This window comes from Oryza sativa, chromosome 10, assembly GCF_034140825.1.
Source record: "Oryza sativa Japonica Group chromosome 10, ASM3414082v1".
NCBI classification, from domain to species: domain Eukaryota; kingdom Viridiplantae; phylum Streptophyta; class Magnoliopsida; order Poales; family Poaceae; genus Oryza; species Oryza sativa.
Window position 1 is genome coordinate 22981620 of NC_089044.1, and position 25714 is coordinate 23007333.

At 46.8% G+C, this 25714-nt stretch overlaps 4 protein-coding genes across 6 annotated transcripts; 2 read left to right on the forward strand and 2 right to left on the reverse strand.

Moving 5' to 3' along the window:
- Nucleotides 1-452: 452 nt before the first annotated feature.
- On the reverse strand, nucleotides 453-4074 carry LOC4349410 (phospho-2-dehydro-3-deoxyheptonate aldolase 2, chloroplastic). The gene is made up of 5 exons (NM_001404401.1): nucleotides 3610-4074; nucleotides 2328-2605; nucleotides 1764-2040; nucleotides 1119-1364; nucleotides 453-805 (listed from the first exon to the last, which is right to left on the reverse strand). Exons 1-5 carry the CDS (start codon nucleotides 4063-4065, stop codon nucleotides 536-538), a joined length of 1527 nt encoding a protein of 508 aa, NP_001391330.1. The 5' UTR covers nucleotides 4066-4074; the 3' UTR covers nucleotides 453-535.
- A 1170-nt stretch (nucleotides 4075-5244) lies between these two features.
- Nucleotides 5245-8208, reverse strand: LOC4349411 (serine/threonine-protein kinase SAPK3). 2 transcript variants are annotated; one of them, NM_001404398.1, is made up of 9 exons: nucleotides 7913-8208; nucleotides 7636-7710; nucleotides 7268-7369; nucleotides 7126-7179; nucleotides 6941-7033; nucleotides 6718-6810; nucleotides 6312-6416; nucleotides 6109-6207; nucleotides 5245-5843 (listed from the first exon to the last, which is right to left on the reverse strand). In NM_001404398.1, the coding sequence occupies exons 1-9, from the start codon at nucleotides 8033-8035 to the stop codon at nucleotides 5583-5585; spliced, it is 1005 nt and encodes a 334-aa protein (NP_001391327.1). In that variant the 5' UTR covers nucleotides 8036-8208; the 3' UTR covers nucleotides 5245-5582. The 2 variants fall into 2 exon arrangements, with proteins under 2 accessions (NP_001391327.1, XP_066160555.1); XM_066304458.1 differs by having other exon boundaries at nucleotides 5403-5843; nucleotides 6312-6412; nucleotides 6714-6810.
- A 1189-nt stretch (nucleotides 8209-9397) lies between these two features.
- LOC4349412 (calcineurin B-like protein 1) lies at nucleotides 9398-19102 on the forward strand. The gene is made up of 8 exons (NM_001404399.1): nucleotides 9398-9726; nucleotides 9867-9949; nucleotides 16974-17033; nucleotides 17148-17256; nucleotides 17337-17389; nucleotides 17610-17690; nucleotides 17790-17902; nucleotides 18732-19102. The coding sequence occupies exons 1-8, from the start codon at nucleotides 9648-9650 to the stop codon at nucleotides 18793-18795; spliced, it is 642 nt and encodes a 213-aa protein (NP_001391328.1). The 5' UTR covers nucleotides 9398-9647; the 3' UTR covers nucleotides 18796-19102.
- A 319-nt stretch (nucleotides 19103-19421) lies between these two features.
- Nucleotides 19422-24352, forward strand: LOC4349414 (putative casein kinase II subunit beta-4). 2 transcript variants are annotated; one of them, NM_001404409.1, is made up of 5 exons: nucleotides 19422-19865; nucleotides 22595-22816; nucleotides 23080-23189; nucleotides 23282-23447; nucleotides 23968-24352. In NM_001404409.1, exons 1-5 carry the CDS (start codon nucleotides 19655-19657, stop codon nucleotides 24099-24101), a joined length of 843 nt encoding a protein of 280 aa, NP_001391338.1. In that variant the 5' UTR covers nucleotides 19422-19654; the 3' UTR covers nucleotides 24102-24352. The 2 variants fall into 2 exon arrangements, with proteins under 2 accessions (NP_001391338.1, NP_001391339.1); NM_001404410.1 differs by having other exon boundaries at nucleotides 19463-19865; nucleotides 22598-22816; nucleotides 23968-24327.
- The last annotated feature ends 1362 nt before the right edge of the window (nucleotides 24353-25714 follow it).

Below are 25714 nucleotides of genomic sequence, written 5' to 3' on the forward strand. Positions count from 1 at the left end.
TAGATGCGAATCGGGCGGGTTTAATTGATGGGTAGTGGTGGTGGGGCCAATGTGTCAGTGGTAAGATAGGTGGGCGAGCGTAGGGGCAAAATGGGAAGAGTGGGAGCTGGGCTGAGATGGGCTTTGCGCTCGTGAGTGCCATGTAGGCCCAGTTATCAGACGGCCGGCACAGCATCTGGCCCACGTCGAGACTTAATGTACAGAGGATCACAGGAATTTTGCATGATGTTCAGAGATGTTTTTTTGTTTTCTGAATGTTCTTAGGTTTTTTAGACTTCAGAACAAGGCTTAAGATAATGCATGCGGCACATACACCATTTAGCTCCTAATTATTCTTTTGATAGTCAAGTCGTCTTATTGAAGAAAAGAAACTTCGACAAAGTTAACTACTAGTGAAGAAATGAAGCAGAAGAGAGTACTGACGTCGCCACGCCGGCTCTATTTTTTTTATTATTCAAAGGGAAAAAAAAAGAATGAACTACTCCAAGCTAGATACTATCTCTTCTTGTAGGGCCAAAATTCCGAGCTAGATATCTTAAGCTACCGCCCTGTACACCAACCTATTCCAAGCCCTGTCTCGTTTCTTCCTTAGCCTGTCAGCAATGGCGAAAGCCAGTTCAAGCGACTGCGATGCATTCAGCCTGGGGTCGCAGTGCGTGCGGTAGCGAGAGCTGAGATCATCAAGGGTCACCGTCTTGGATCCACCAATGCACTCTGTAACGTTCTGCCCTGTCATCTCCAGGTGAATCCCTCCAGGGTAGCTTCCCTCTTGCTCATGGACATCGAAGAAAGCCCTCAGCTCGCACTGCACATGTACAAGAATAAACACAAATGGTGTCAATATGTCAAATATTCATGTGTAATAAGTCAGTTGTTCATCAAACCATGAATGGTGAAGTCTCAGGGCTTGTTCAGATTGATGTCATTTTAAACCATACAATTTTTTTTACTAAAGTTGTCAAATATGTACATCCATTTAGTTTCTTGCCAAACTCTAGTAAATAAATAAGAAACCATGCTAAAACTTGGCAATATTGTCAAATTGCCAAAATTTTGGCAATGCCAAAAGTTGGTAAGGTTTATTTTTACTACAATCTGAACATGCCCTCAGTTCTTACCCTGATCGCGTCGAATGATCTTGTCTTGAGACCACATGGTGCGCTGATGGTGTTCCCATGCATGGGATCACTGACCCAAGTGACAATCAACCCAGCTTGGCGGACTGCTCTGATCATATGTGGGAGCTTAACGCGCGTGTTCTCAGCACCCATTCTTGTGATGATTGTCAGTCTTCCGGGCTTGTTGTGAGGATTCAAAATCTCACACAATTTAACAAGCTCTGAAGGTTCGAGCTTGTCACTCACCTTTTTAACACAGAAAAAATTAACTATGTGCATAGACAACTCGTTTTGTATAACAAATAACAATAACCATAAAGTCATGGCTACTGTACTTATATTTGCGATGGCATGGTAAACATGATATACAATGTTTTTTTTCTGGCGGTCTTTCAAAAAATAAATATTTTCCCCGACAAATTAGCATTTACATCTAAGGCTAAACAGCATAAGACCGATGACTGATGATGAACTATGGTACTACTAGTAAATATTGTTACTTGTCATTTGAGATGGAGCTTAAGTACCTCTAGTAGTCCAATGCTGATACATAGTTTGAGAGTTTCAGTAGATATATTACATATTGAAGATATTGGCTGAAAGTCTTATACAAATAAGCCAACTTTGAAGAGGTGGATTGGTTACCTTTACACCTAGAGGGTTGGAAATACCACGAAGGAATTCAACATGAGCACCATCCAGTTGTCGAGTCCTCTCCCCAACCCAAAGCATATGAGCAGAGCAATCGTAGTAAAGCCCAGAAATGGAGTCCACCCTAGTCAATGCTTGCTCATATGGCAAATGAAGGCACTCATGAGATGTCCAGAATTCAGCCGTCGTCATGATGGGATGCTGAGGAGTCAGACCAGCAGCAACCATAAATCCGATGGCATCGTGAACCCTCTCGGACAGCTCCATATACCTGCTCACAGAAAAAAACAAAAGAGGACATGATCTTGGTTTCCATTGTATAAAGGATTATTATCAATGATACTTACTAGAAATCCCTAGCTACTATTTGCCACGTCACCATGATTATATTAAGGGTCTGATGCGTACATGCCATCTGTACTAAATAATGCAATTCCTATGTCTGTTGTTTGGAAAATAAACATTTGCATTCATATGAAACAACCACTAATATGCGTAAAGAGTTTTGAATAAAACTAATTGCAAAATGTCTAGCACTTGAGCTAAGCTAACAACTACCTGTCCCCTTGCGTGCTGTCCCTCAAGAAGTCAAGATTCCACTGGGTGACTCTCTGCAGATCTGCATACCCTCCATGAGCAAATCCTCTCAGAAGATTCAGGGTGCTCGCGGACTGGCTGTAGGCTCTAATTAACCTTTCAGGATCTGGTGCACGCGACTTCTCATCAAAACCATCGCTGTTAATAATATCACCTCGATAGGAAGGAAGTGTCACTCCATCTATAGTCTCAGTTGGGTTTGATCTTGGCTTTGCAAATTGGCCAGCCATCCTTCCAACCTGAAATATACATTGTCAATCAGTCAATCTCTCCACCTGTCTATCAGCACTTGAATCATTAAATGTTAAGCCATCAATGGTTTGAAGAACATAAACCTCAAAAAGAAAACTGCAAATACACTTTTGTTTGTCAATCTAGATTCCAGAATAGACTAAGATACTGAATCTAGCTTGTCTTTTAAACAATATGAATGCTTATGGTTTCATGTGTGCACTGGTGGCCACGTCTGATCCCTGTCTTTCTTGCTGCTGTACCTTGTCTGTCAAATATTGGGGATGGAAATTGGCGATTGACTTGTTGATCCGTTAACTTAAGACTCATAGCATATATAACTGCTAACAATCAACCATCTATGCGACTATGCCTTTCAGGGGGAAAAAACAGAAAACTGAATGGATGAATCCGCGCTGTGCCATAATTTATAAATTATAAAGCCTGATCTTTCAGAACTTGACAGCGAAGTCGACACGATTATGTCTACATCGACCGATCGCCATCTCAAAGAGAGATTGTGAAGATGACAGCTGGGACCCTGCAACAGCTTAAGCCCGAGTGATCAGCCACATCACATATATTCGTTCTATCTGAATGCGCCAAAATCCCAAACAGTGCAGCGTGTGGCGGACAGGAAACAGATAATTTTCGATCTCGAATTCCAATCGGGTATAAAATGGAGGAAGTGGATTTTGATCTCTTGAGGAGATATCTCCTCGTTGCTTGCTTGCATGTTACTCAAATGGTTATGAAAAAATTTGAGAAGATGTATTAACGTGTGTAATATATCACTCCACAAATTCAAATTCAGCTTCTATATCTGGCAACAAAATTAATTGTGAATATATGTTAACTAGCTGCGGTTCTACATCTCGCAACAAAATTAATTGTGAATATACGTAAACTAGCTGCGGTTTAATTAATTTAATTTTTTTACGAGATCGTTAGGGATGGATTGGAGAAGGAGAAATGGTGAGAAGATGAAGCCATGGGAGTAGGCGAGGAGGACCTTGATGGTGGGCATCTGGCCGCCAAAGGTGAGGACGACGGCCATCTGGAGCATGAGGCGAAAGGTGTCGCGGATGTTGTTGGCGGCGAACTCTTTGAAGCTCTCGGCGCAGTCGCCGCCCTGCAGGAGGAAGGCCCGCCCCATGGCGGCGTCCCCGAGCCGCTCCTCCAGCTTCCGCGCCTCCCCGGCGAACACCAGCGGCGGGAACGACGCCAGCTCGCGCTCCGCGCCCTCCAGCGCCGCCGCGTCCGGGTACTCCGGGATTTGCCTCGCCGGCCGCGCCCTCCAGCTGCCCGGCTCCCACCCGCTCGTCGCCGCCGCCGCCGCGCGCACCGTGATCATCCCCCGCCGCCGCCGCCGACGGCCGGTGGACCGGGCGTCCTCGAGACGCGTGGTGGCATGGACGATCGCCGCGTGCCCAACGGTGAGAGCCGCCATGGCAGAGTGACACGTCATCGAGTGGATCCGCAGCCGGAGGCAAATCACTGGGTATTTATATGTAGAGCCGCCGTATAATACTCCAGTCACTACGTATAATAGTCACAATTTTTTTAGACTAACCAAAACGAAGCAACTACAAATCGGCCGCATGAAAAATGCAGAAGTTGTTTCATCACTAGACTTAAAAAAGTGTTTTAAACAATTACAATATCGTCTAAATTTACTTGAAACATTTTTCAATCATGCGGTAAACAACAAAGATACATTGATTGAAACATTAAAAAAAATCGTGAAAATCTACATGTTTCAAACAAATGCAACACCATTTTACCCCAAGTTGAAATATTTTTCTAGCACGTATGAAACATCAAAAATCCAAAAATATACCGGTCTAGATCTAGCTTCCGCCTCTTAGGTGGTCGAATCTTTAGCTTCTTCTGAGCCGACCAAAATTCGAACAAAAACATCTCCATGGAAAAGATAATGGGAACTAAAAACCCGATTAGTACACCAACATATAATAGTCACAATGGTGTACACACACTGAAGTTGTACTGTACGTCTATACAATAACCATTTTATGAACATGGTACAAATATGTATACGTTCATAAGTAACAACGCACATACTCATCTCCATATGCATACACACACATTATCTATAGCATATCCGAATAACTGGATAACGAAACCGACAAATCTCGCTGTTTCTAATTGAGCTACACTCACCTCACTACGGTAACCTCAAAGCTTTAGGGCCTTTTTAAATCACAGTAATGAAAAAACGGAGGAATATGAAAAACATAGGATTCTGACAGGAATGAAAGTGTAAAACAAAGGATTGCAAAACGCAGGAAAAAGAATGACCGTTTGATTGGACCACAGGAAAAACACAGAAATTTGAGGAGAGATAAAAGACTCAAAGGATTTCTTCCATGAGATTCTATCTCTTGTTAAAATTCCTCTAAAACTTGTATGGAAAGAGGCATTTCATAGGAATTTCATAGGGTTCATTCCTTTAATTCAAAATGCTTTGTAGGAAAAATTTCTATAGGAATAAAATCCTCTAAAATTCCTATGAATTTCCTTTCAATCAAAGGGGGCCTTAAAGTTTTATTTGATTAGAATATTGAACAGATTATCGTTTTGATTATAGAGAGAATAAATTATTTAAGAAATAAATTTAACAAATATCTTAAAATAGAAAAATATTTTGAGAAGCGCAAATAATATGTTTAAATAATCCAAAGACAAGGAAGTGTAGCACAAATAATCCAATTACATAATTCAATGAATAAACTGGGAAAATGACCATGCAAACTGAATAGTCCTTGCCAAATGATCACACGAAACTGCAAACAAATAATTATTTTTTTTCTTTATTATTTACGCTGCAGGAAAATCCGGTGCAGAGTATACACGGCAGAAAATGCATCAGAATACGCATATCATTTGGTCTGGCGATCACGTATATTCCGGATCATATTTACAGCTGCAGCACAACGACCATGGATGCATATGGATCATGGATGGTCAGTAGGTGTCATACTCATCGGCGGCCTCCTCTTCGTCGTCGCTCTTCAGCTCGGCGAGCTCCGCGAGCAGCGCCGGGTCGGCGGCGGCCATGTCGCCGGGGACCTTGGCCTCCTGGATGATCCGCATGATCTCCTCGACGGCCTGCGTCGGAGGGGCGGCGTCCGTGTCCTTGTAGTCGGCCTTCTCCCTCTCCGATATCTCCTTTGGCAGATTCTTCAGAAACCACGTGTGCTTCTTTATCTCAGGGATCGTGATCCTCTGAACATCAAAAGTTCAGGGATGCAAAAACTCGAGTTAGTTAAATTCAGAGGGAATCCATCTCGTTAATTAATTAGAGACATAGTTTGAGCATTAGAACATATAATTGAGATCATATAGGCCGCATTACAATGAGTAAGATTACAGGTAGAATCTGAGTATGATTTAAGGTTAATTTTCCCTTCGGAGTAATCTAAAGTTTGGTCTAGTTTGGCAACTTGGGATCTCACTTAAACTGGGAGGTAAAGTGTGTGAAATTAAGTACCTTTGAAGGATCGGCAACAAATATTTGAGATAGAAGGCGCCTGCAGTCGGAAGACACCCTCACGTAGTCCGGGATGGAGTATTGCACGCCAAGAATTCTCTGTCAAGTGGAACAAGGCATGCATATTCAGAGTTTCAGACTCACCATTGAAGCAAGGTGTAGAAAAGGCTTGGATGATGAACAGAGGGAAATGGAGCACTTACGCTGATCGTTTTGCGGAAATTCCTCGGATCACCTGGATCTTCAAACGGGTATGAACCGACAAGCATCACGTACAGTGTCACACCACAGGACCAAACGTCTGCTACCTGGGTAAGGAGACGCATTACCTCAGATCATGCAGAGATGCAATTCTATGATGCGATGTTCCAGGAACTTCAGTAGCGTCCTAACATTACTGAAAACGTAAAGCTTATGCTGTTCGGTTTGTTTTGCACTCAATGTAAGTATTTCAGCTGCAATGGATCACTTTTAGCTAACGTCTAAATGCTCAATTGCTACGGTTCCATGATGCTAGAAAAGAAAAAACAATAGTGATAGATACTGCTATCTATCTTTACTTTACAGCCAAATTCAGATTGCAAAACATAGAAATGAGAAATAACTTGCCTTGCCATCATATTCTTTTCTTGAAAGAACTTCTGGCGCTATGTATGCTGGAGTACCAACTGTAGACTTCGGCTTCGAATGCAGCAAAGCAGACTGAAAATCAAAGAAGCCAAGTTGTTCAGTACTCCAGTTTGATTCTACCAAGAAGGCAAGAACAATTCAATCTATTTCTAGTAAAGTACTCTGAGATGTAGAACAGAACTAGTAGCATCCATGTTAGCACCTTTGAGTAACCAAAGTCACAAATCTTCACACGAGGTGTTGGGCTTCCATCCAGGAGGGTGTTCTCAAGTTTAAGATCACGGTGGCAAATTTCCTGCATTTTGCAGAAGCAGTTAATGACCACTTAACTTAATGAGCTTACGATGTGCCTGTTACGTCTGCAGAATTTCAACAAGCAAAACATACCAGAGAATGACAGTAGCTGACACCTGATATTAGCTGCTGGAAGAAGTACCTTGCCTATTGACATGAATCAATTATTGAGCACAGATGGTTTGCAAAACGGGAAGATTAGCTCACAAGAAGACAAGTAGGGCCTGAAAGCAACCTCGTCTTCGCTGAATCGCCCTGCGGTGCAGATTTGTTCAAAGAGTTCTCCACCAGCAGCATACTCCATGACAATGGCTAGGTGTGTGGGTGTCAAACAAACCTGCTCTTGATCGACACACAAAACAAGAAATCGTTATAGCAGTTGAATTTACTTCGATCTTAAGACGATACACTACTTACTAATTGTATGGTAAGTAATCAGCCAGGGTAAGCTTTGTGCTTGATAGATGTATAAACCCAAAACCTTATCATTTTACTTTCTACAGTAGCAGTGGAGATCAGCTCCATCTAGTTTGACTGTTTGACTGACTGATAATCAGTGAAGCTGCCGAACGAACTGATGAGTGAAAAGAAAATCTGAATTACCTCCTTAAACCGAATGATATTGGGATGCCGGAGCGACCTATGATTGATGATCTCCCTCTGCACATTTTCATCAATCTGCACACAGAGCAAACCAACCATCCATGCATCATCAATCAATCAAACTAAAAGCTAAGACTCGTCATGCATCTGGAACAACGAGTTGCTGAAAACATCAACTCGCACACACCATCAAATTATCAATCAGTCCGACGCAAGAAACTGCGAAATAAATCACAAAAGGAGAGAAGAGAAGACAGAGACAGAGGCAGCATCAGACCTTCTTGCCCCTCTCGATGTACTTGACGGCGACGAGCTCCTTGCTCCTCTTGTCCCTGACCAGCCTGGCCACCCCGAAGTTGCCGGCCCCGAGCTCCTTCAACGCCTCGTACCTCTCCTCCATTGGCCCCCTCGAAACCCAAACCCAAAGAGGAGAAGTCGCCGCGGTTCGAGACCGAAGCCGACCACCCAACCAACCCAATCAGAGGCGAGCTAACCTCCAACCAAACCAGACCAAATCCGAAGAAGGGAGGCGGCGAGGTGGAGGGATATGAAATTCTCTTCGTCGCCGTCACCGGAAAGCGACGAGGGTCTCTTGGTCGGACTTGAAGCCGAAGCGAAGCAGCGACGGCGACGGCGAGGTGCGCGACACGTGGCCCCCACGAGTGCCGTCGCTTGTCACGTGGGCCCCACGCGTCAGCTCAGCTAATCGGCGGGCGGGGTAGGAGTGGGGCCCGTGGATTAGGTGGCGTGTCCTGTGAATACGACGTGGCCGTTTCGTCGCTCCGGGTTGCCACGTGGCTCCATGTACGTATTATATGGAGGCCCACGCTCAGAAGAGGGCGGTGTCCAGAAACATGGAGCTGGGCTTTTCTTTTCCAAAGATGCTGGGCCGGTTTTCTAAAGTGCAAACCATGGGCTGCACGATAAATTAATTGATTAATCAGTTTTAGCTAGTAATCGTTAGCAAAGACGTTGGTTAACTTGGTTTTCTTGCTAGTTTCGTAGGGATTTCAAATGGTTATGAGCAGTCGTTCAAAAAAAAAAGATGATTATGAGCCAAGCAAACCATGGGACTACTATCAATTCGAAGCATCCGCTCGAGAATCTTCCATCGAAGATTTGGAACAATGTTGAATTTCTTCGATGTGACATAAACAATCTGCCTGGTCGTGGTTCACTACTGTGGTAGTAGTACTATTAGATTACTCTAATTATTGCGCGTGGCTGAGGTAAACCATGACACATTAGTGCTGGAATTGTTGCATGTGACCGAGAGGTAAGATTAGCGCAAGTTGGCTTGCAATTTCTTTGCGAAATCGTATGATCTGCTAATATTCCGTGTGGCTCTGCCCCTTCTCGCTGATTGGAGTTGCGCTTAGCCGTCGTAATAGTCATTTTCTTTTTCTTGGTTTTTTTTTGTCTTTTCTTCTTTTTCTTGGCATAAGCCAGTCTGTCTGATTGCGTTATGTAAACAAATATTTTTTTTTAATATATTGACTTAATTGTTTTGCGCGTTCGGAAAAAAAAATCTGCGAATATTCCCAGCTGACCAAAATGGGAATGGACGACGACGACGAGGTCCTCCCTTCTTCGCTTCTTCCAATCCATGGGCCGCAAGTCCGCAAGGGCCGCGCGCACGTGGGCGCGGTGCGGGTCTTCTTTCCCAAAAGAAGTCGGGGGAAAGCGAGGCGCAACGGACTCGGGGCCCACCTATCGCGTAGGTAGTAGGACTAGGAGGAGGCATAGCCCGTCTCGTCTCGACACCCCTCCGACCCCGACGCGTCGCGCACCAAACCCCCCCGCCCCCAACCCCGACCTCCTCCCGTGCTCCGCGCTCCGATCCGCCGCCGCCGCCGCGCGCGCGCCGCCGGGGGAGTGCGCCGGCGTGTGGTGGTGGGTGTGTAAGGGTAGGTGGAGGGGTGGGTGATGCGAGATCGGCCGCGGCGGCGGTAGAGGGGGTGTGTGTGCTCGGCTACTCCGGTGGGTCGGGTCTGGGCGGGGTGCGCGTGGGGATGGGGTGCTTCCAGTCGACGGCGAGGCGTCCGCGCCCGGGGTACGAGGACCCCGTCGGCCTCGCCTCCGAGACCGCCTGTGAGTTGTTGTTGCTGTACTTGCCACTTGAGGAGTACTCTACAGTACTGTATTTCATTTCATTTCATCAAGTAGTTCATCTGATTTATGCAATCGATGGGCGTACTGGAAATTCTGAGTTAGTTGTTTTGGATGTGTAGTTAGCGTAAGTGAGGTGGAGGCTTTGTTCGAGCTGTTCAAGAGCATTAGTGGTTCTGTGATCGACGATGGGCTCATCAATAAGGTGAACATCTAACTGTTTCTTGGGGGTATCTCACCATATTGGCATCATGGCATGTGTGATTATGAGCATCCTGATACATTTACTAATCTGCTTTTATAGCTTGTTGTGGAATTACAAAATTAGACCTTGCCGCATTCGAATATATCTACTGTTCCGTCTTTCATCACCATATTGGCATCATGTCATGTGTGATTATGAGCATCCTGATACATTTACTATCTGCTTTTGTAGCTTGTTGTGGAATGACAAAATTAAACCTTGCCACATTTGAATATATCTCCATGTACTGTTCCGTCTTTCGCTGGATATGAGAGGAGGTGCTCTCATATCGGAATTTATTAAGAGGGGAGTGAGGCTCGAACCTGGGTCGGCTAGCCCACAACTTGTGGTGCTAGCCAGAAGACCCCCACGCCTTTCTCACTGTTCCGTCTTTCAGGTTTCAGCTGCACAAATTATGTGGTGGATGCCATTTTCTGTGAATCGTTTTGCTATGCTGGCAGTTCTATTCATTCATCTTTGAAGTGAGCATGAATCTTTGTTGTACACACCCCGATCCTTTATTCCTCTTGTACCGCTCATTGTATTATGTGTTTGCCTTCTAAATTGTTGAATTTTCTGTGTATCAAAATGTGATTTTTTTCCTCAAAGTTTAATAGGAAAAAACTTGTTCCTGATATAAACCATCTGGCTACTATCACAGTATAACAACACAATGATAGTTCAAAGTTTGAGTCACTTTCTTCCTGCCTTGTCAATATTGATTTGCCGTGCTATAAAGCTAGACATAATGCGTTTCTCTTGCATCTTCACTTTTGTTTTTTGCATCTTCTTGTTGCGTCTTGCGTGGCGAAGAAGTTCATTAACTGCTATCTGAGAAGCCATACAGGTTCATGCACATCTGCTAGTTCTCATGAACTATAATCTTGACGTCATCAGTAGCTAAATTCACGGTATGAAATTAGGGACTACCTATCTAACGTTCGACATAAAATCCCCCCAAAAATATGCCGTAACTACAACACAATAATAGTGTAATTGCTGTTAGAATTTCAATGGTTACTCTCATTGAGAAGAGGATGGCACTCGAGATGGGGCAATTTTCTGGTTTTCTTCATTCACTAAACACAAAAGCCATATCCTCCCAAAGAGGATTGGATACATATTTATAGCTGCTTGTAGCAGCCATGCAGCCATGCTAGTCTAAGAGGGTGCTGTCAGCATCCCAACAAACTGTCCTAGAGCAGAGCATCCCAACAAACTGTCCTAGAGCATCTCAACAAACTGCTGTCCTAACTGTCCTAGAGCATCCAAACTGAAAGTAGAGATGCTGTCCTAGAAAGCTGAAAAACAGGAAAAAAGGCACCACAAGACCAAGACCAACCAGCCAAGACTTATTCCTACATTCTCCCCCTAAGTCTTGTGCGCCGTCTTGTGGGAGAGTTGAGCCATCCCGATCCGGGAGCAAAGCTCAAGGAACTTGATCCTCCCAAGGGGTTTGGTGAGCAAATCCGCAAGCTGGTCCTTGGTGTTGATGTAGCTCGCCTTGATGCTCCCTTCCTCCAAGTAGCTTCGGATGAAATGGTACCTCACTCGGATGTGCTTGCTCCGTTCGTGAAAAACGGGGTTTTTTGCCAGGGCCAGAGCGGACTTGCTATCCACCCTGAGCTCCACCGCTCCAGTATCTCTGCCGAGGAGATCACTAAGCAGTCGAGCAAGCCAGAGCGCCTGGGTCGAAGCGGCGGATGCCGCCATGTACTCGGCCTCGCAGCTGGACAGGGCCACCACCTGCTGCTTGATTGACTGCCAGCTAACGAGGCACTCGCCGAGGAAGAAGAGAATCCCGCTCGTGCTCTTGCTGGTGTCGATGTCGCCGGCGTGGTCGCTGTCGCTGTACCCGACGAAGTGTGCCTTGCCAGGACACCTCGGGTAGTAGAGACCGTGGTCGAGAGTCCCCGCAACGTAGCGGATGATCCTCTTCACAGCCTGCTGGTGCTCCGTCGTCGGTCGCTGCATGAACCGACTGACGTAGCCGACGGAGAAGGCCAAGTCCGGCCGTGTGTGGGTGAGGTAGCGAAGGCTCCCCACAAGACGTCGGTACTGTGTAGCATCCACCTCCTCCGCTGTGCTGTCGCGGCTCAGCTTCAGTCTCTCCTCCATCGGAGTGAGAGCTGGGTTGCAATCGGTGAGCCCAGCCAGCTCAACGACGCGCTTGGCGTAGGCGGTCTGTCGAAGCGTGATCCCGGAGTTGTCCTGGTGCACTTCGATCCCCAGGTAGAAGGAGAGAGGCCCCAGATCACTCATCTGGAAGGTGGCCTTCATCTCCTCCTTGAACGCCGCGACCTCTGCATCCTTGGTGCCGGTGATCACTAAGTCGTCGACGTAGACACCCACCAGCAAGGCATTTCCTCCATTGCCCCGCCGGTAGATGGCCGCCTCGTGCGGGCTTTGCTCGAAGCCCATCCCCTTGAGCGTGGAATCCAACTTGGCATTCCACGCCCTCGGTGCCTGCCGCAAGCCGTAGAGGGCCTTGTGCAGGCGTAGCACCTTGCCCTCCTTGCCGGGGATCACAAATCCCGGCGGCTGGTGCACGTAGACCTCCTCCTTCAAGTCGCCGTTTAGAAACGCCGACTTGACGTCCATGTGATGGACGCCCCAGCCTTCCTGAGCAGCCAGCGCAAGAAGGAGTCGCACGGACTCCATCCGTGCCACGGGAGCGAAGGCATCGTCGTAGTCGATCCCCTCCTGCTGCACGAAACCGCGTGCCACCAAGCGAGCCTTGTGCTTGACGATGGCTCCGGCTTCATCCCTCTTCAGCTTGAACACCCACTTAAGGGTGATCGCGCGGTGACCACGAGGGAGGTCAGCAAGCTCCCAGGTGCGGTTCTCCTGAACCGCGTCCATCTCCGACTGCATCGCGGCACGCCATGCCGCGTGTTTCTCGGCCTCTGCAAAAGACCGAGGCTCACCGTCGTCGCACGCAAGGTGCAACTGCGCCTCCAGGTTGCGAGGCACCAGTCCCGGCACCGGCTGGTCGCCGAGAAGATCCTCCATCGTACGGTACCGTAGCTGCTCGCCGTCATGGTACGCGTCGATGCGCTCCCCGTCGTGGGAGAGCGGAGTAACGAACTCCACCGGGCTGCGCTCAACACGAGCTGGCGTCGGAGTAGACGTGCCCGGAGGAGTGGCTGTTGGTGCTGGAGCGTGTGGGGACACCGGCTGGGGTGGTGTCGACGACGAGCTCGTCGTAGTCGAAGTCGTGGCCCGAGGGTGTGTTGGTGTTGGAGTCGGTGGAGGCTCGGGGACTGGGGTAGACACGCTCGGTGAAGAAGAGCTGCCTACTCCCCCAGCTCCCTCGAAGTGGACGTACTCGATGGTGAAGTCGTCGTACGTCGGAGTCGAACCATCATCCACCGCCTTGTCCCATACCCACCCTCGCCCTTCGTCGAACACAACATCGCGCGTAATGCGCACACGCTGTGTCTCCGGGTCGAGGATGCGGTAGGCCTTCGAGCCCTCCGCGTAGCCGATGAACACCCCTGGGGTGCTCCTGTCGTCGAGCTTGCCGATGTGGCCAAGCTCCTTGGCGAACGCGAGGCAGCCGAAGACCCGCAGGTGGGAGACCGCCGGCTTGCGCCCATGCCAAGCCTCGTACGGTGTCCTGCCATCGAGGGCCTTGGTAGGCGAGCGGTTGAGGATGTAGGCGGCCGTCACCACCGCCTCCCCCCAGAAGATGGCCGGCATCCCCCTCTGCTTGAGGAGGGCCCGAGCCATCCCCACAACCGTCTGGTTGCGCCGCTCGACGACGCCGTTCTGCTGTGGGCTGTACGGCGCGGTGTAGTGGCGCTGAATGCCCTCATCAGCGCAGTACGACGCGAATTCAGCCGCCGTGAATTCGCCGCCGTTGTCGGTGCGCAGCACGCGCAGCTTGCGGCCGCACTCCGCCTCTGCTGCAGCCTGCGCATGCCTGATGGCGTCCGCAGCCTCTCCCTTGCTGCCGAGGACCATCACCCACATGTAGCGGGAGAGGTCGTCGACGAGCAGCAGGAAATAACGTCGTCCTCCTGGTGTGGCCGGTGTCACTGGGCCACACAAGTCCCCGTGCACGAGCCCGAGCCGCTCCTTGGCTCGGAAGCTCGTCTGCTGGGGAAAGGGGAGCCGCCGCTGCTTTGTCACCACGCAGACGTCGCAGAGCTGCTCCACGTGGTCAAGGCACGGCATGCCTCGCACCATCTCCTTGGCACTGAGCTGCTTCAGGGCCTCAAAGTGGAGGTGCCCGAAGCGCTCGTGCCACTGCCACGCCTCGTCGTCCCGACGAGCGGCGAGGCAAACTGGATGTGCGACTTGCGCGCTGAGGATGTAGAGTCGATTAGTGCCTCTGGTTACCTTGGCAAGAAGGCGACGACGGCGATCCCAAATCCTCATGAGTCCGTCCTCGACCAACACGCGTGAGCCGTTCTCATCCAGCTGTCCCACGCTGATGATAGAATTCCTCAACGCGGGGATGTAGTAGACTCCGGTGAGCAGCCTGTGCTCACCGGACTTGGCGGTGAAGGTGACGGAGCCAACACCCTTGATCTCCACGCCGGAGGCGTCCCCGAACTTGACGGTGCCTCGGACGCTGGAGTCGAACTCGGTGAAGAACTCCCGTCGGCCGGTCATGTGATGGGTGGCGCCGGTGTCGAGGTACCACCCATCAGCCTTGTCGTTGCTGGAGCCGTCGCAGAGGGAGACGAGTACCTTCGGCTCATCAAGGTGGAGGAAAGCCGCTGCGGCCGGTGCCGCTGGAGGTAGCTCGATGCTTGCGTGAGCTAGGAGCAGAGCCGACTCTTCCTCCTCCACCCGTGCGACGTGGGCCTGGCCGCGTCGTGGCTGTCGACAGTCTTTGGCCCAATGGCCAAGCTTGCCACAGTTGCGGCAGGTGTCGTCTCGTGCCGGCTTGTGGTTGCCGGTGGCAACGCCCTGGGCGCCTCTGCGGGCGCCACCCTCGGCACGTCTTCGCGCCCACCGTAGCTGGACACCTCCCCGCGCCTTGCGCGGCTTACGGCCGCCTGTCGGGGAAGATGACTCCCCCTTCCTCCCGTCACCCTGAGAGGCCTCCCACTGCTCCCGAGTGAGATGGAGCTTCCCGCCGATGGTGATGGGCCCCGAGAGAGGCCGTGGCTCATCACCATCGACGACCTTGAGGCGACCTAACGCCTCCTCGATCGACATCGTGGAGAGGTCCAGCAGAGATTCAATCGAGCGAGCGATCTGCCTGTACTTCTCAGGGACGCAGCGGAAGAGCTTCTCGACAGCTCTCTCCTCGTCGTAGGTGTCGTCGCCGTACTGCACCATTTTTTGCAAGAGAGTGTTGAGACGGAGAGCAAAGTCATCAACATCCTCACCTGGCTTGAAGGCCAGGTTCTCCCACTCCTTGCGGAGTGCCTGCAGTGTGGACTTGCGGGCGCGGTCGCTGCCGATGCGTGCCGCAGCGATGGCGTCCCAGGCCTCCTTGGCAGTCCGTTTCTGGGAAAGCGAGAACTGCATCTCGGGCGGAACTGCAGCGATGAGGGCATCCAGTGCCCGCCGATCCTCGTCGTAGTCGACGTCACCGTACCGGACTGCCTCCCACATGTGCCGCACCTGGAGCCTCACCCTCATCACCGCGGCCCACTCGATGTAGTTGGTTTTGGTGAGGGTAGGCCACCCACCGCCGGGACCAAAATCCCTGACCACCGTCTGGACGCCGTGGTGACCATGGCGCCGGTCAGGGGAGAGGGAGCCGTGCCGCCTGCGAGGGCCGCGTGCGGGCTCCGGGCTGCCGCCGGCACGCCCGCGCCCGTCTGGGTTCCCGTCGGCGGGCGCGCGGTCCCTTGGGCCGCCGCCGCCGCCGTGGAGGTGGGCTGCTGCCCACCGCTCTGCTCGCTCCCGTGCCCTTCCTCTTGCCAGCTCCTCAAGCTCCCTGTCAGCGGTGATGTCGCCGGCGATGGAGCCGTTGATGCTGCTGCGCAAGGTCTCAACCTCTACCTCCGCCGCACGTGCCGCATCTTCCGCCGCCTCCGCCTCCGCCTCCGCCCTGGCTGCTGCCAACTCCGCTGCCGCCAGTCTGGCCGCCCTCGCTGCTGCTGCAGCGGTCTGAGCCGTTGCTCGCCTGCGCTCTTTTGCTGCGGCGAGCTCGGCGTCCTGCTGACGCCGAGTGCTCGAGGCGACCGAACGCTGAGACCGAGCGTCGGACATGGCGCACCTCCGGGGGGCTGCTGTGTGGAGAGGGGGAAGGGAAAGGGGAAGGAGGAGCAACCGGTGCTGCTGCTGCTGCTGGCTGAGAGCTCAACCGAGCTTGGGAAGGGGTGGAACAAGAGATGTTTAGCCTACAGGAAAGTGTGGCTCTGATACCAGATGTTAGAATTTCAATGGTTACTCTCATTGAGAAGAGGATGGCACTCGAGATGGGGCAATTTTTTGGTTTTCTTCATTCACTAAACACAAAAGCCATATCCTCCCAAAGAGGATTGGATACATATTTATAGCTGCTTGTAGCAGCCATGCAGCCATGCTAGTCTAAGAGGGTGCTGTCAGCATCCCAACAAACTGTCCTAGAGCAGAGCATCCCAACAAACTGTCCTAGAGCATCTCAACAAACTGCTGTCCTAACTGTCCTAGAGCATCCAAACTGAAAGTAGAGATGCTGTCCTAGAAAGCTGAAAAACAGGAAAAAAGGCACCACAAGACCAAGACCAACCAGCCAAGACTTATTCCTACAATTGCAACGTAACCAGCATGTAATTACAATATAACTAGGGTGTAAGTGGTATGTAAATACACCATAGCTCAGTGGGGAAGTGCGCACGCATGATATCCTTGCGCCTGGGGTTCGATACCCAGCAGCTACAGCATGCGGAATTTTTTCCCCCTTCCTAGCACGAATCTCAGAGCACATCGTACGACCCCAAAACTGACAGATTTGTCCAAAAAAATATGTCGAAAGTTATTTTGCGATTCCGATGAAATTATTATAATTAATACCTGACATCATTTTGCTATGCAGGAAGAGTTCCAACTTGCATTGTTTAAAAACAAAAGGAAGGAAAATCTTTTCGCTAATCGGGTATCCATCTCCTTATCAACCATTCTCACTTAGGTTCTGTTAGTAAATATTCTGAGTGCTTTCAGGCACAACCTTATTCTATCACTTGAAATTTACACAGAATGGACCTTGCAGATATTTGACCTTTTTGATGTGAAGAAAAGGGGGGTCATCGACTTTGGTGACTTTGTTCGAGCTTTAAATGTATTTCATCCAAACATCCCAATGGAAGAGAAAATTGATTGTAAGTTATTGCCATTCTGTTTTATCTCAACTTCGTTGATACCATAATTTCACTTCCTAAATGATTGACCCCTTGGACAGTTTCCTTCAAGCTATATGATATGGACAACACTGGGTTTATTGAACGAAAGGAGGTAATGTCTTACTATTTCTGGGCCTATGATTCTGCATATGCCAACTGTTTTCTGATTCGGAATTTAATAAAATGGTTATGCCAAAGATATGTATTGGTGGTAATCCAGTGGTTTGTAAGCAAACTTCTTTACCTCTGAAGTAACATATTTACGACATGCTTTAACATACATCCTATTGTTCGTTGGTAACTAAAATTTCTATTCTTATTCTCTTGTACAGGTAAAACAGATGTTGATTGCTCTTCTAGGTGAATCAGAAATGAGATTATCTGATGAGATTATTGAGACAATCCTTGACAAGGTTTGGACATTTGATTAAAAAAATGTAGTTAAAATGTACGTAATTCTGGTGTCTTATGACAGAGTTAAGACTTACAATGACTTATGTGGTTAATGGCAGACGTTTTCAGATGCTGATACTAATCAGGATGGGAGAATAGATAGAACAGAGTGGGAGAATTTTGTCTCAAGGAATCCCTCTTTATTGAAGATAATGACTCTTCCGTACCTCAAGTGAGTATAACAGAGAATAGAAATATGGACACATTTTACTGCTACTATGTTTATCTTCCATGCTCTAAGAAATTAGTGGTGCTGTTCCAATTTCCAAAGCTTAGGCCTATGCCATCTAAGAAAAGATAAGATAGACTGAACTTTTGTAAGCTACGACACTCACACCTCAAGTGAGTATTGCAGAGAATACTTATATGGAAGCGGTTTACTGCTACTATCTTTATCTCCCATATTCAAAGAAGTTAATGGTGTCATTCTAATTTCCAAAGCTTGACTGAGGTCTGTGCCATCTAAGATAAGATAGACAAATGAACTTTCGCGATCTATGACTCTTTCGTTCCTCAAGCGAGTATGACAGAAAATAGAAATATGTATGTGTTTTACTGCTGCTATGTTTATCTCCAATACTATAGAAATTATTGGTGCCACTCCGATTACCAAAGACTTTAGCCTATGCTAGCTAAAAAAAGATAAGATAGACAAAGAACTTTCACAATCTAGGCATGTGTGGAATTAGAGGAGGGTTGGGTGGGGCGTAAATTGGGTAAGGTATGCATAATTCATCAACTTCTAAATGTGACTCATGTTAAATAGTGCTATATAGTTGCCATGAGACATTTATTTATCGCAGTAATAAATTGTTTGACCTATATTTCTATTTCAGTCATCTAAAACTTGCAAAAAGAGATCAACTATGTAAATCTCTGTAGATATTTGGTTTCAGTGTGGTAGATTGCTAGACTACTTACAAACATTCTTGCACTTTCCATGAACATTTGACATGCTGCAGATAACATCATTTCTAAACATTGTTGCTTGCATTTTTCAGGGACATAACAACCACATTTCCCAGTTTTGTATTCAATTCTGAGGTTGATGATCTCGTCACATGATCGTGTTTCTGTTACCGGTGTACAGTTAACAAAAACAAAAGGAGTTGATTTATGAGTGAAAGAGGCAGAACATTCGCAGGTGCTATTATCATACAAGGAATATAATTGCGCAGCAGCTTGGAAGCGTATAACTTCATTGATGATGTCGTCGCACAGGATATTAGCGTTGTTGTTTTAGTGTTGTTGATTAGATTCGGAATGTAACATTTGTATGTTTGGGTTTGCAGTTTTCAGGTCTTTGCCAACTATAACATCTTATCCTTGTCCCCGTAGAGATATACAGTATTTACCTAGTTTTCCAAACATGAGTGGAAAATCTTCTGTCTATCTGGAACCACCCTTTGTGTTGTTCTGTATAGTACTGTCTCTTTTTTGTTTTAACCATGATGATGGCTTCTCGTAGAGTGTTGCGGAAAGTTAAAAAAGGGGGAAAAGGTAAAAAAAATGCATGGTAGTTGGGCTTTCTTGGCCCATGAAGCAAAGTATGTGGGCCTAACCTGAGCCCAGCAGGAGCAGCCGACACCGACCGGGAGGAAATCCCGAAAACACCCCCGGCCTCCACGACAGAAAGAGGCGGGGTTAAAAATATCTGCGCCGAGTTGGGGCGTCATTTTTGCGGGAAACCCCCGGGCTCTTTTCGTAATTACAGCGGCCGCCCACCCACCTCACGCACGCACACGGGCTCCCTCTCTCGCTCTCGCTGTCCTCCTCTTCCCCGCCTCGTCACCACTCCGATCTCTTCACCTCGATCCTGCGCCAAACCCTAGCCCCGCCCGCGAGCGCCGCCCTCGCCGGCTCGCCCTCAGGGGGTTGCGAGAGAGCGGAGGCTGTGGCAGGGGCGCGCCGCCGTAGGTAGGGTATGAGCGGCGCGTACAGGGATCGGGGGTTCGGCGGCGCGGCGGCGGAGATGGACCGGAAGCGCATCAAGGACGTGCTCGAGAAGCACCTGGACAGGTCGTCCCCGTCCACATCCAGGGGGGCGGCGGTGGCCAAGGAGAGGGACCGCCTCGCCGCCGCAGGGGGGAAGCTGCCCGCGCCGCTCGGCAAGGCCGGGAAGGTCTCCGATGGTGGTAAGGATCTGGTGGTTTGTTTGTTCCGCGCGAGGGGTTGTGTGCTGTTTGTTTTGACGGTGGTTGGGGTTGGTGGCGTCTGGTGCTACATTGCCTCAGGTCTTTGCCTGCTTTGGTTAGATGATGATGCAGCTTCTGTTTGTTTCTCGGGTAGAATCTTAGGGTGAAATTTGGTGCGCTGTCGTGATAACGTAGGCTTCTGTATACTTTCTCCGATGGATGAAATGGGATGTAAGAGTCTGGATGTTCACCGCATTAACTGGAGCTGAAGTAAGCGAAGTTCTACATTTCTGTTTGAACTTCACGTGAATACCATCCCACGTACTGCATTAATTGATGTTATGACTTAAATATGTTCACGAAACATCGGTTAGTTCTAAACAATGTTTTAAAAAGCGGTATGTAGTTTTGTGCGGTCACCCCATATTGTAGCACTTATGCGGCATAGTCAGACGCTTATGCGGTATAATCGACCACTTGTACGGCTAAGCGGTACAAGGTTGGGGCACCTGTTCCTTGTATGTGGCGACCTTCTTTTTAGATGCTGGTTCTAGAAGCAGTAACAATTACTAAATAAATAAACGTGCACTGGAAGTTTATGAGAAGCCGGTCAAAGTAGGGTCTTAATGCAGTCAAAGCATGCAATGGTGAAAGAATCAGATGACAGAAGCTACAATAAACGTAGGCAAGTATGGGTTAGGGCACCTTATGATATAGAATTCTTAGGCAAGTTGGTTTTTGCGAGGCATTAGGGTAACTGGCCACATGGAATGGAATTTTGGACTGGTAGTTATTCTACCATGGCAGTGGCTGTTTAATTAGGTATGCATGAGACACAATTAGAGCAATGTATTTTTGTTGCAGTGGCAATTAATGCGATGAGTTAAAGAGGTAGCGAAGAGTTTGAGACGCGTGAATGCCATTTTGCATACAGTCGTCTTAACAGGATAATATTGAATTTATCGAATGTTTAGCAGCCCCCTTTATATGTTGATGTACTGTAACATAGGACTGAACTGGCAACGGCATCCATATGTAGCCCTAACAAATCTCAGAAGAGAAAACTAACATGTCCAATTGAAGGACCTTCTATATGAGATGACCCAATGTCTTGAATAGTTTCAGTCATATTGTATTGTTTGTTTGTCTTTGGGGCCAGTGGAGATCTGAAGAATTTCTCTATCTGTGAGACTAACATGATATTGAAGGCAAAGAGCAATTGCTAAAAGCATTAACATGATGTCATGATGTTATATTAGTGCCTTGATAGGTTACTGCTTTATGAGGAACTCGTTTGGCATGAAAAATCCTCCATTTGCTTCCTTACTTTATTGGTTTTTGTCTCTGTAGAACATTTATTTTGCTTTCAGATGTCAATTACTCTATTGGAATTTTGGGCATGTCATTAGCTGTAATATATACAGTGTTGAAATAACTTTCAGCTGTGTAGTGACAAATGATAAAAACTCGACCCAAGGGGAGAGACATCCCGAAGGCATTACACTTAAGGTCGAAGAAAAGGCCCTGAAAGCCGGCTCTTGCTTGTACAAGGGCTCCATTGCCACAAGCCGTATCTTAACCCATACTTTAGGGACCACACACCGAGGGTCCTTTTGTTTGTGAGAACCAGGGTTGAAACCCTGGTTGACAACTTCACAACTGGAGGACTTGCTGCCGTGCTATAAGCATGTTCTCAAAAACTTGACCAACCTAGGGGGAACTAGGTGCCTTTTTTATTTAAGAAGAAATAGGCACCTGAATTCGCTTCGATGAGGACTTGAACTTGGGCGGTCTGGGCATCAATGTCCTCGACCAACTGATAATGTCTTTATACATTTCACAGCTCATGTTGAACCAAAAAAGGGGCATAATTGCAAGCTTACAGTTATATCTGTAGCCAGTGGGCAGCGGTAATTAATTGTAGTTTTTGAGTGATCAGTTTCCATAATAAGAACCGGGAGGAACCAAATGTGATGGCATAGCACTTGGGGAGTTGGGGTATAGGCAGCATTGATTGATCTCAACTCTTTTGTTTCCATTTGTGTCATACATTCCAGTTTGACCGATGTTTGCACGTGTAGAGCCGTCATGATCTGATCACACAGGAAGACTCTCTTTTTGTTTGAATTGAAAAGGGAACTATTCCAGTGCCTCCACTGATGACTCACTGAACATGCTGCTTCACTTTGACCATTTTGTTTGTCAATTTCGCTTGATATGCAACCAGGGCGGTAACACACCTATTGTGTGGTTGATGTGAACAGAAACTGGTACATCATAATAGCACCAAAAGAAGAGGATAGATTGCACAATAGATAAGTAGAGCACCAGCAAGCAGAAGATTGAACCTAGGACTAGCATCTTAGTACTCCAACAACACCTTCTTTAATGAGTTATGAAGGAGGGGGTAGGAGGTTACTTTGACTTGGAAACCATAGAAACTCTTGGGGATGTTATATCAAACTACACTGAACTTAGTTTTACAGTGATATGAATGTTTGTGCAGTGATATGAATGTTTCTTTAATTTCTCTGTGCATCGATATGAATGTTTGTGGTTTTTCAATCTGTAAGAAAACTGCTTGCTTTTATTATACACTTGAAATTCATAATATTGTTTGGCAGGGTATTACTTGTGACTATTGCTTTACTGCAGTAACTGCAATTATTAATATGTAATTTTTTAATCATCATTAGGTGCCTCTAATCCCTTTTTTCTTTTGGGTGCAGCAGAAGAATTTGAAACTGACAGTGAAGATTCAGATGTCAGTGGTTCTGAGGGAGAGGACACATCTTGGATTTCATGGTTCTGCAGTTTGCGCGGCAATGAGTTCTTCTGTGAGATCGATGATGATTATATACAGGATGATTTCAACCTTTGTGGTCTGAGCAATCAGGTGCCATATTATGACTATGCACTTGATCTTATCTTAGACATCGAGTCTTCTAATGGTGAGATTATTTTTCTCTTAAGAAAGCTACTAATTCATTATTTGCAGTAAAATACACTGTTCATATACCATTTATGAATGTCACTAGCTGCAACCTATATTTTTCATACCACTTTGTATCCTAACATACTTTTTTATGTTCATCAATCTCATTTTCTAAAGGAGCCATTTCCAATAACCTATTTATAAACATTCCACAGTTCAAAGTCTGAAACATGTATTGTATACACATACACCCTTCTAAGTCAGACCATTTGTATACAGGTGATGTGTTCACTGAGGAGCAAAATGAATTAATTGAGTCATCTGCAGAGATGCTGTATGGATTAATTCATGCAAGATATATCTTAACCAGCAAGGGTCTGGCTGCAATGGTAATCTGCTAGCAGTTTGACCATATTTGATAGGCTATGCTTGCTTCCTTGACTACTTGAATACTAAATTATTCTGCTTTTGCCTTCTGCAGTTGGAGAAGTTCAAGAACTATGACTTTGGAAGATGCCCCCGGGTATACTGTTGTGGCCAACCCTGTCTTCCTGCAGGGCAATCAGATATTCCTAGGTCTAGCACAGTGAAGATATACTGTCCAAAATGTGAAGATTTACATTATCCAAGATCCAAGTACCAAGGCAGTATCCTTTTGATTGTTTGTCTTAGATGTGTTTTATATGAACTGCTTTTTTTCTTAATAAATTGTACTCATATATGGAGTTAAAAACGAGGTGATATCTGATAGGGCATAAATTAGAAATTGTGATTTCCTAAGCAGAATCAGACTTATTATTCGCAACAGCTAAAGCAAAGCACAACACGAACATAGGCAGAATTATGAATACATGACCCATTTGTGCTGCTCTCTAAAACACATCCTTTAAAAAATCAAACTACTGAGTTTTTATGCCACCTGTAATGGATTTCACCACTCTCAGTTTCTCCAAGTTATAGGTTGGTTTTTAGGCAGCACTTGAAAAGGGGCTCTGTGTAGAGGATTCTCATTCAAACATGGTTTTCCTTTATTTTTTTTATGCGACTCATACAATTTGATTAGATTTGTTTGGAACATAACCATGGGTAAACAAACATTGATTTTGTGCTATCATGAATATTGTGTTACTATTTTTCTTGCACTTGTATCTCCTTTACTTTGCTAAGACATTGACGGAGCGTACTTTGGGACAACATTCCCACATCTCTTCCTGATGACATATCCACACTTGAAGCCACAAAAGCCATCTCAGCAGTATGTTCCAAAAGTTTTTGGCTTCAAACTTCACAAGCAGTCATGACAAACTTGTACGGTAAGCTGCTGCTTGTTTTTACCTAGTTTTTAGGGAGAGAACATTGTGGCCCGAAATTATTGCGGTCTGTTGATGTGAGAACATGTGAGCTTGAATCTCGCTGTAATTGCCGAGCAACTGTATCTGTTTTTGTACTGTTAATTCTGTGATCCTAGGTTGTCTCACTGTATCAAATTATGTTAATCCGCATGCTTTTCGGGTTATATTATATGGATTTTCCCCCCAGACTTCGGACTTTACTCTCACTGGGTAACATCGTGACACTAGTAAGCAAAAAATTATTCGGTATTTGCTTAATGATTGATCGCTTCTTGGGTTGCTTCTTCTTGCAACCTTTTTTTTCTCAAAGTTTTGTCTACTGGGCATTCTTTTATTCATCCAGTATATTTTCATAACCATGGCATCTACATTTGTCTACTATTTGTTCCCGTGCCTTTTGTTTCACACGTGTTGCCATCAACTTGTTCTTCGATTTTTCTGGGTTATTATTACCACCTTAGTTTTAGTCATACTGCTATATGGTGCCTTCTTTTGTTAGCACTGGAATATACTGTAACTAAAATATTCTGATTCCTGACACCCTGAAAGCTTGAATATTAATCATTAATCATTAAACACACGTAGGATCATGTCGTTGTTGTGGTCATGTGGATAAGCATGCCGATCTGAATCGACTTATCAGCATCTCGCGGCGTTTTTCCCCCCCTGCGTCTCTGTCGAGCCGACGACGAGATTACACATTTCATGCGTGCATACATGCGCCATGTCCTTTGTTTTGACGTGGTGACGCTCCCAGTATGGCAGTGTGCACCGAATTTTCACCCAAATTGTCTGTAGATTATTTAGATCGCGGTCAGCAACACAATCATTTGAGAGTGAGAGAATGCCCAAGAATATCCTTGGGAAGAACATGTGGATATTTGTATGATACAATTCGATCAGTTTTCTGCGAAATTTTATTGTGCCTTGTAGAACTTTGAAAGACCTTTTTTTGGAATTGAACAAGGTCTAGATCAAAATGATGAGGATCAACTACTTGGGAAAAGTGGTCAAGGACCCACTTTTCTAGGGTCTAATTCTAACTCTGGCCATTAGTCCTTGGTTTTCCTTGTTGCTGCACAGAGAGAGAGAGAGAGAGAGAGAGAGAGAGAGAGAGAGAGATTAGACAGACAGATCCAAGGTAAGCAGAGCCGCAAGCGAAGCACACGGAAATAGGAGGGGAGGCGGCTGCTTGCAACTTGTAGCTGCCTGTCGTCGTCCTCGTCTACTTCCGATCCTTGTGCTGGTCCTCTCCGCACACCACTCTTCATGCACTGCTTATGTATCTATAAACCACAAGCAAAAAGAAAAAAAAAGTTCTAACAATACTTTGTTAGCTGCTGAGTGCCATTATTAGAGTGTTAAAACATACTATTACTAACTGTGGAATGGTGGGCGCCCAAGATTGCTAGTGTGTGCCTTATCCTCTTGGTCGTTCCTTTTGATTATAAAAAAAATGTACATATTTCAGGACTGTTCGATATGTTGCCAAAATCAACCTTGTTAAAACGCCAAATTTTGATATATGTTGACGTTACATTTTTTTTTGCAGTGTTGGATGT

Coding starts and splice junctions, on each gene's coding strand:
- LOC4349414 (NM_001404409.1), top strand. CDS start 19,655: ATGAGCGGCGCGTACAGGGATCGGGGGTTCGGCGGCGCGGCGGCGGAG. Junction 19,866..22,594: donor CGGGAAGGTCTCCGATGGTG/GTAAGGATCTGG, acceptor TTTTGGGTGCAG/CAGAAGAATTTGAAACTGAC. Junction 22,817..23,079: donor AGACATCGAGTCTTCTAATG/GTGAGATTATTT, acceptor ATTTGTATACAG/GTGATGTGTTCACTGAGGAG.
- LOC4349410 (NM_001404401.1), bottom strand. CDS start 4,065: ATGACGTGTCACTCTGCCATGGCGGCTCTCACCGTTGGGCACGCGGCG. Junction 2,606..3,609: donor GCCAGATGCCCACCATCAAG/GTCCTCCTCGCC, acceptor TGTATATTTCAG/GTTGGAAGGATGGCTGGCCA. Junction 806..1,118: donor GATCATTCGACGCGATCAGG/GTAAGAACTGAG, acceptor GTACATGTGCAG/TGCGAGCTGAGGGCTTTCTT.
- LOC4349412 (NM_001404399.1), top strand. CDS start 9,648: ATGGGGTGCTTCCAGTCGACGGCGAGGCGTCCGCGCCCGGGGTACGAG. Junction 9,727..9,866: donor CCTCGCCTCCGAGACCGCCT/GTGAGTTGTTGT, acceptor TTGGATGTGTAG/TTAGCGTAAGTGAGGTGGAG. Junction 9,950..16,973: donor ACGATGGGCTCATCAATAAG/GTGAACATCTAA, acceptor TTTGCTATGCAG/GAAGAGTTCCAACTTGCATT.
- LOC4349411 (NM_001404398.1), bottom strand. CDS start 8,035: ATGGAGGAGAGGTACGAGGCGTTGAAGGAGCTCGGGGCCGGCAACTTC. Junction 6,208..6,311: donor ATTTCCGCAAAACGATCAGC/GTAAGTGCTCCA, acceptor TCCACTTGACAG/AGAATTCTTGGCGTGCAATA. Junction 5,844..6,108: donor TTGTTGCCGATCCTTCAAAG/GTACTTAATTTC, acceptor TTTGATGTTCAG/AGGATCACGATCCCTGAGAT.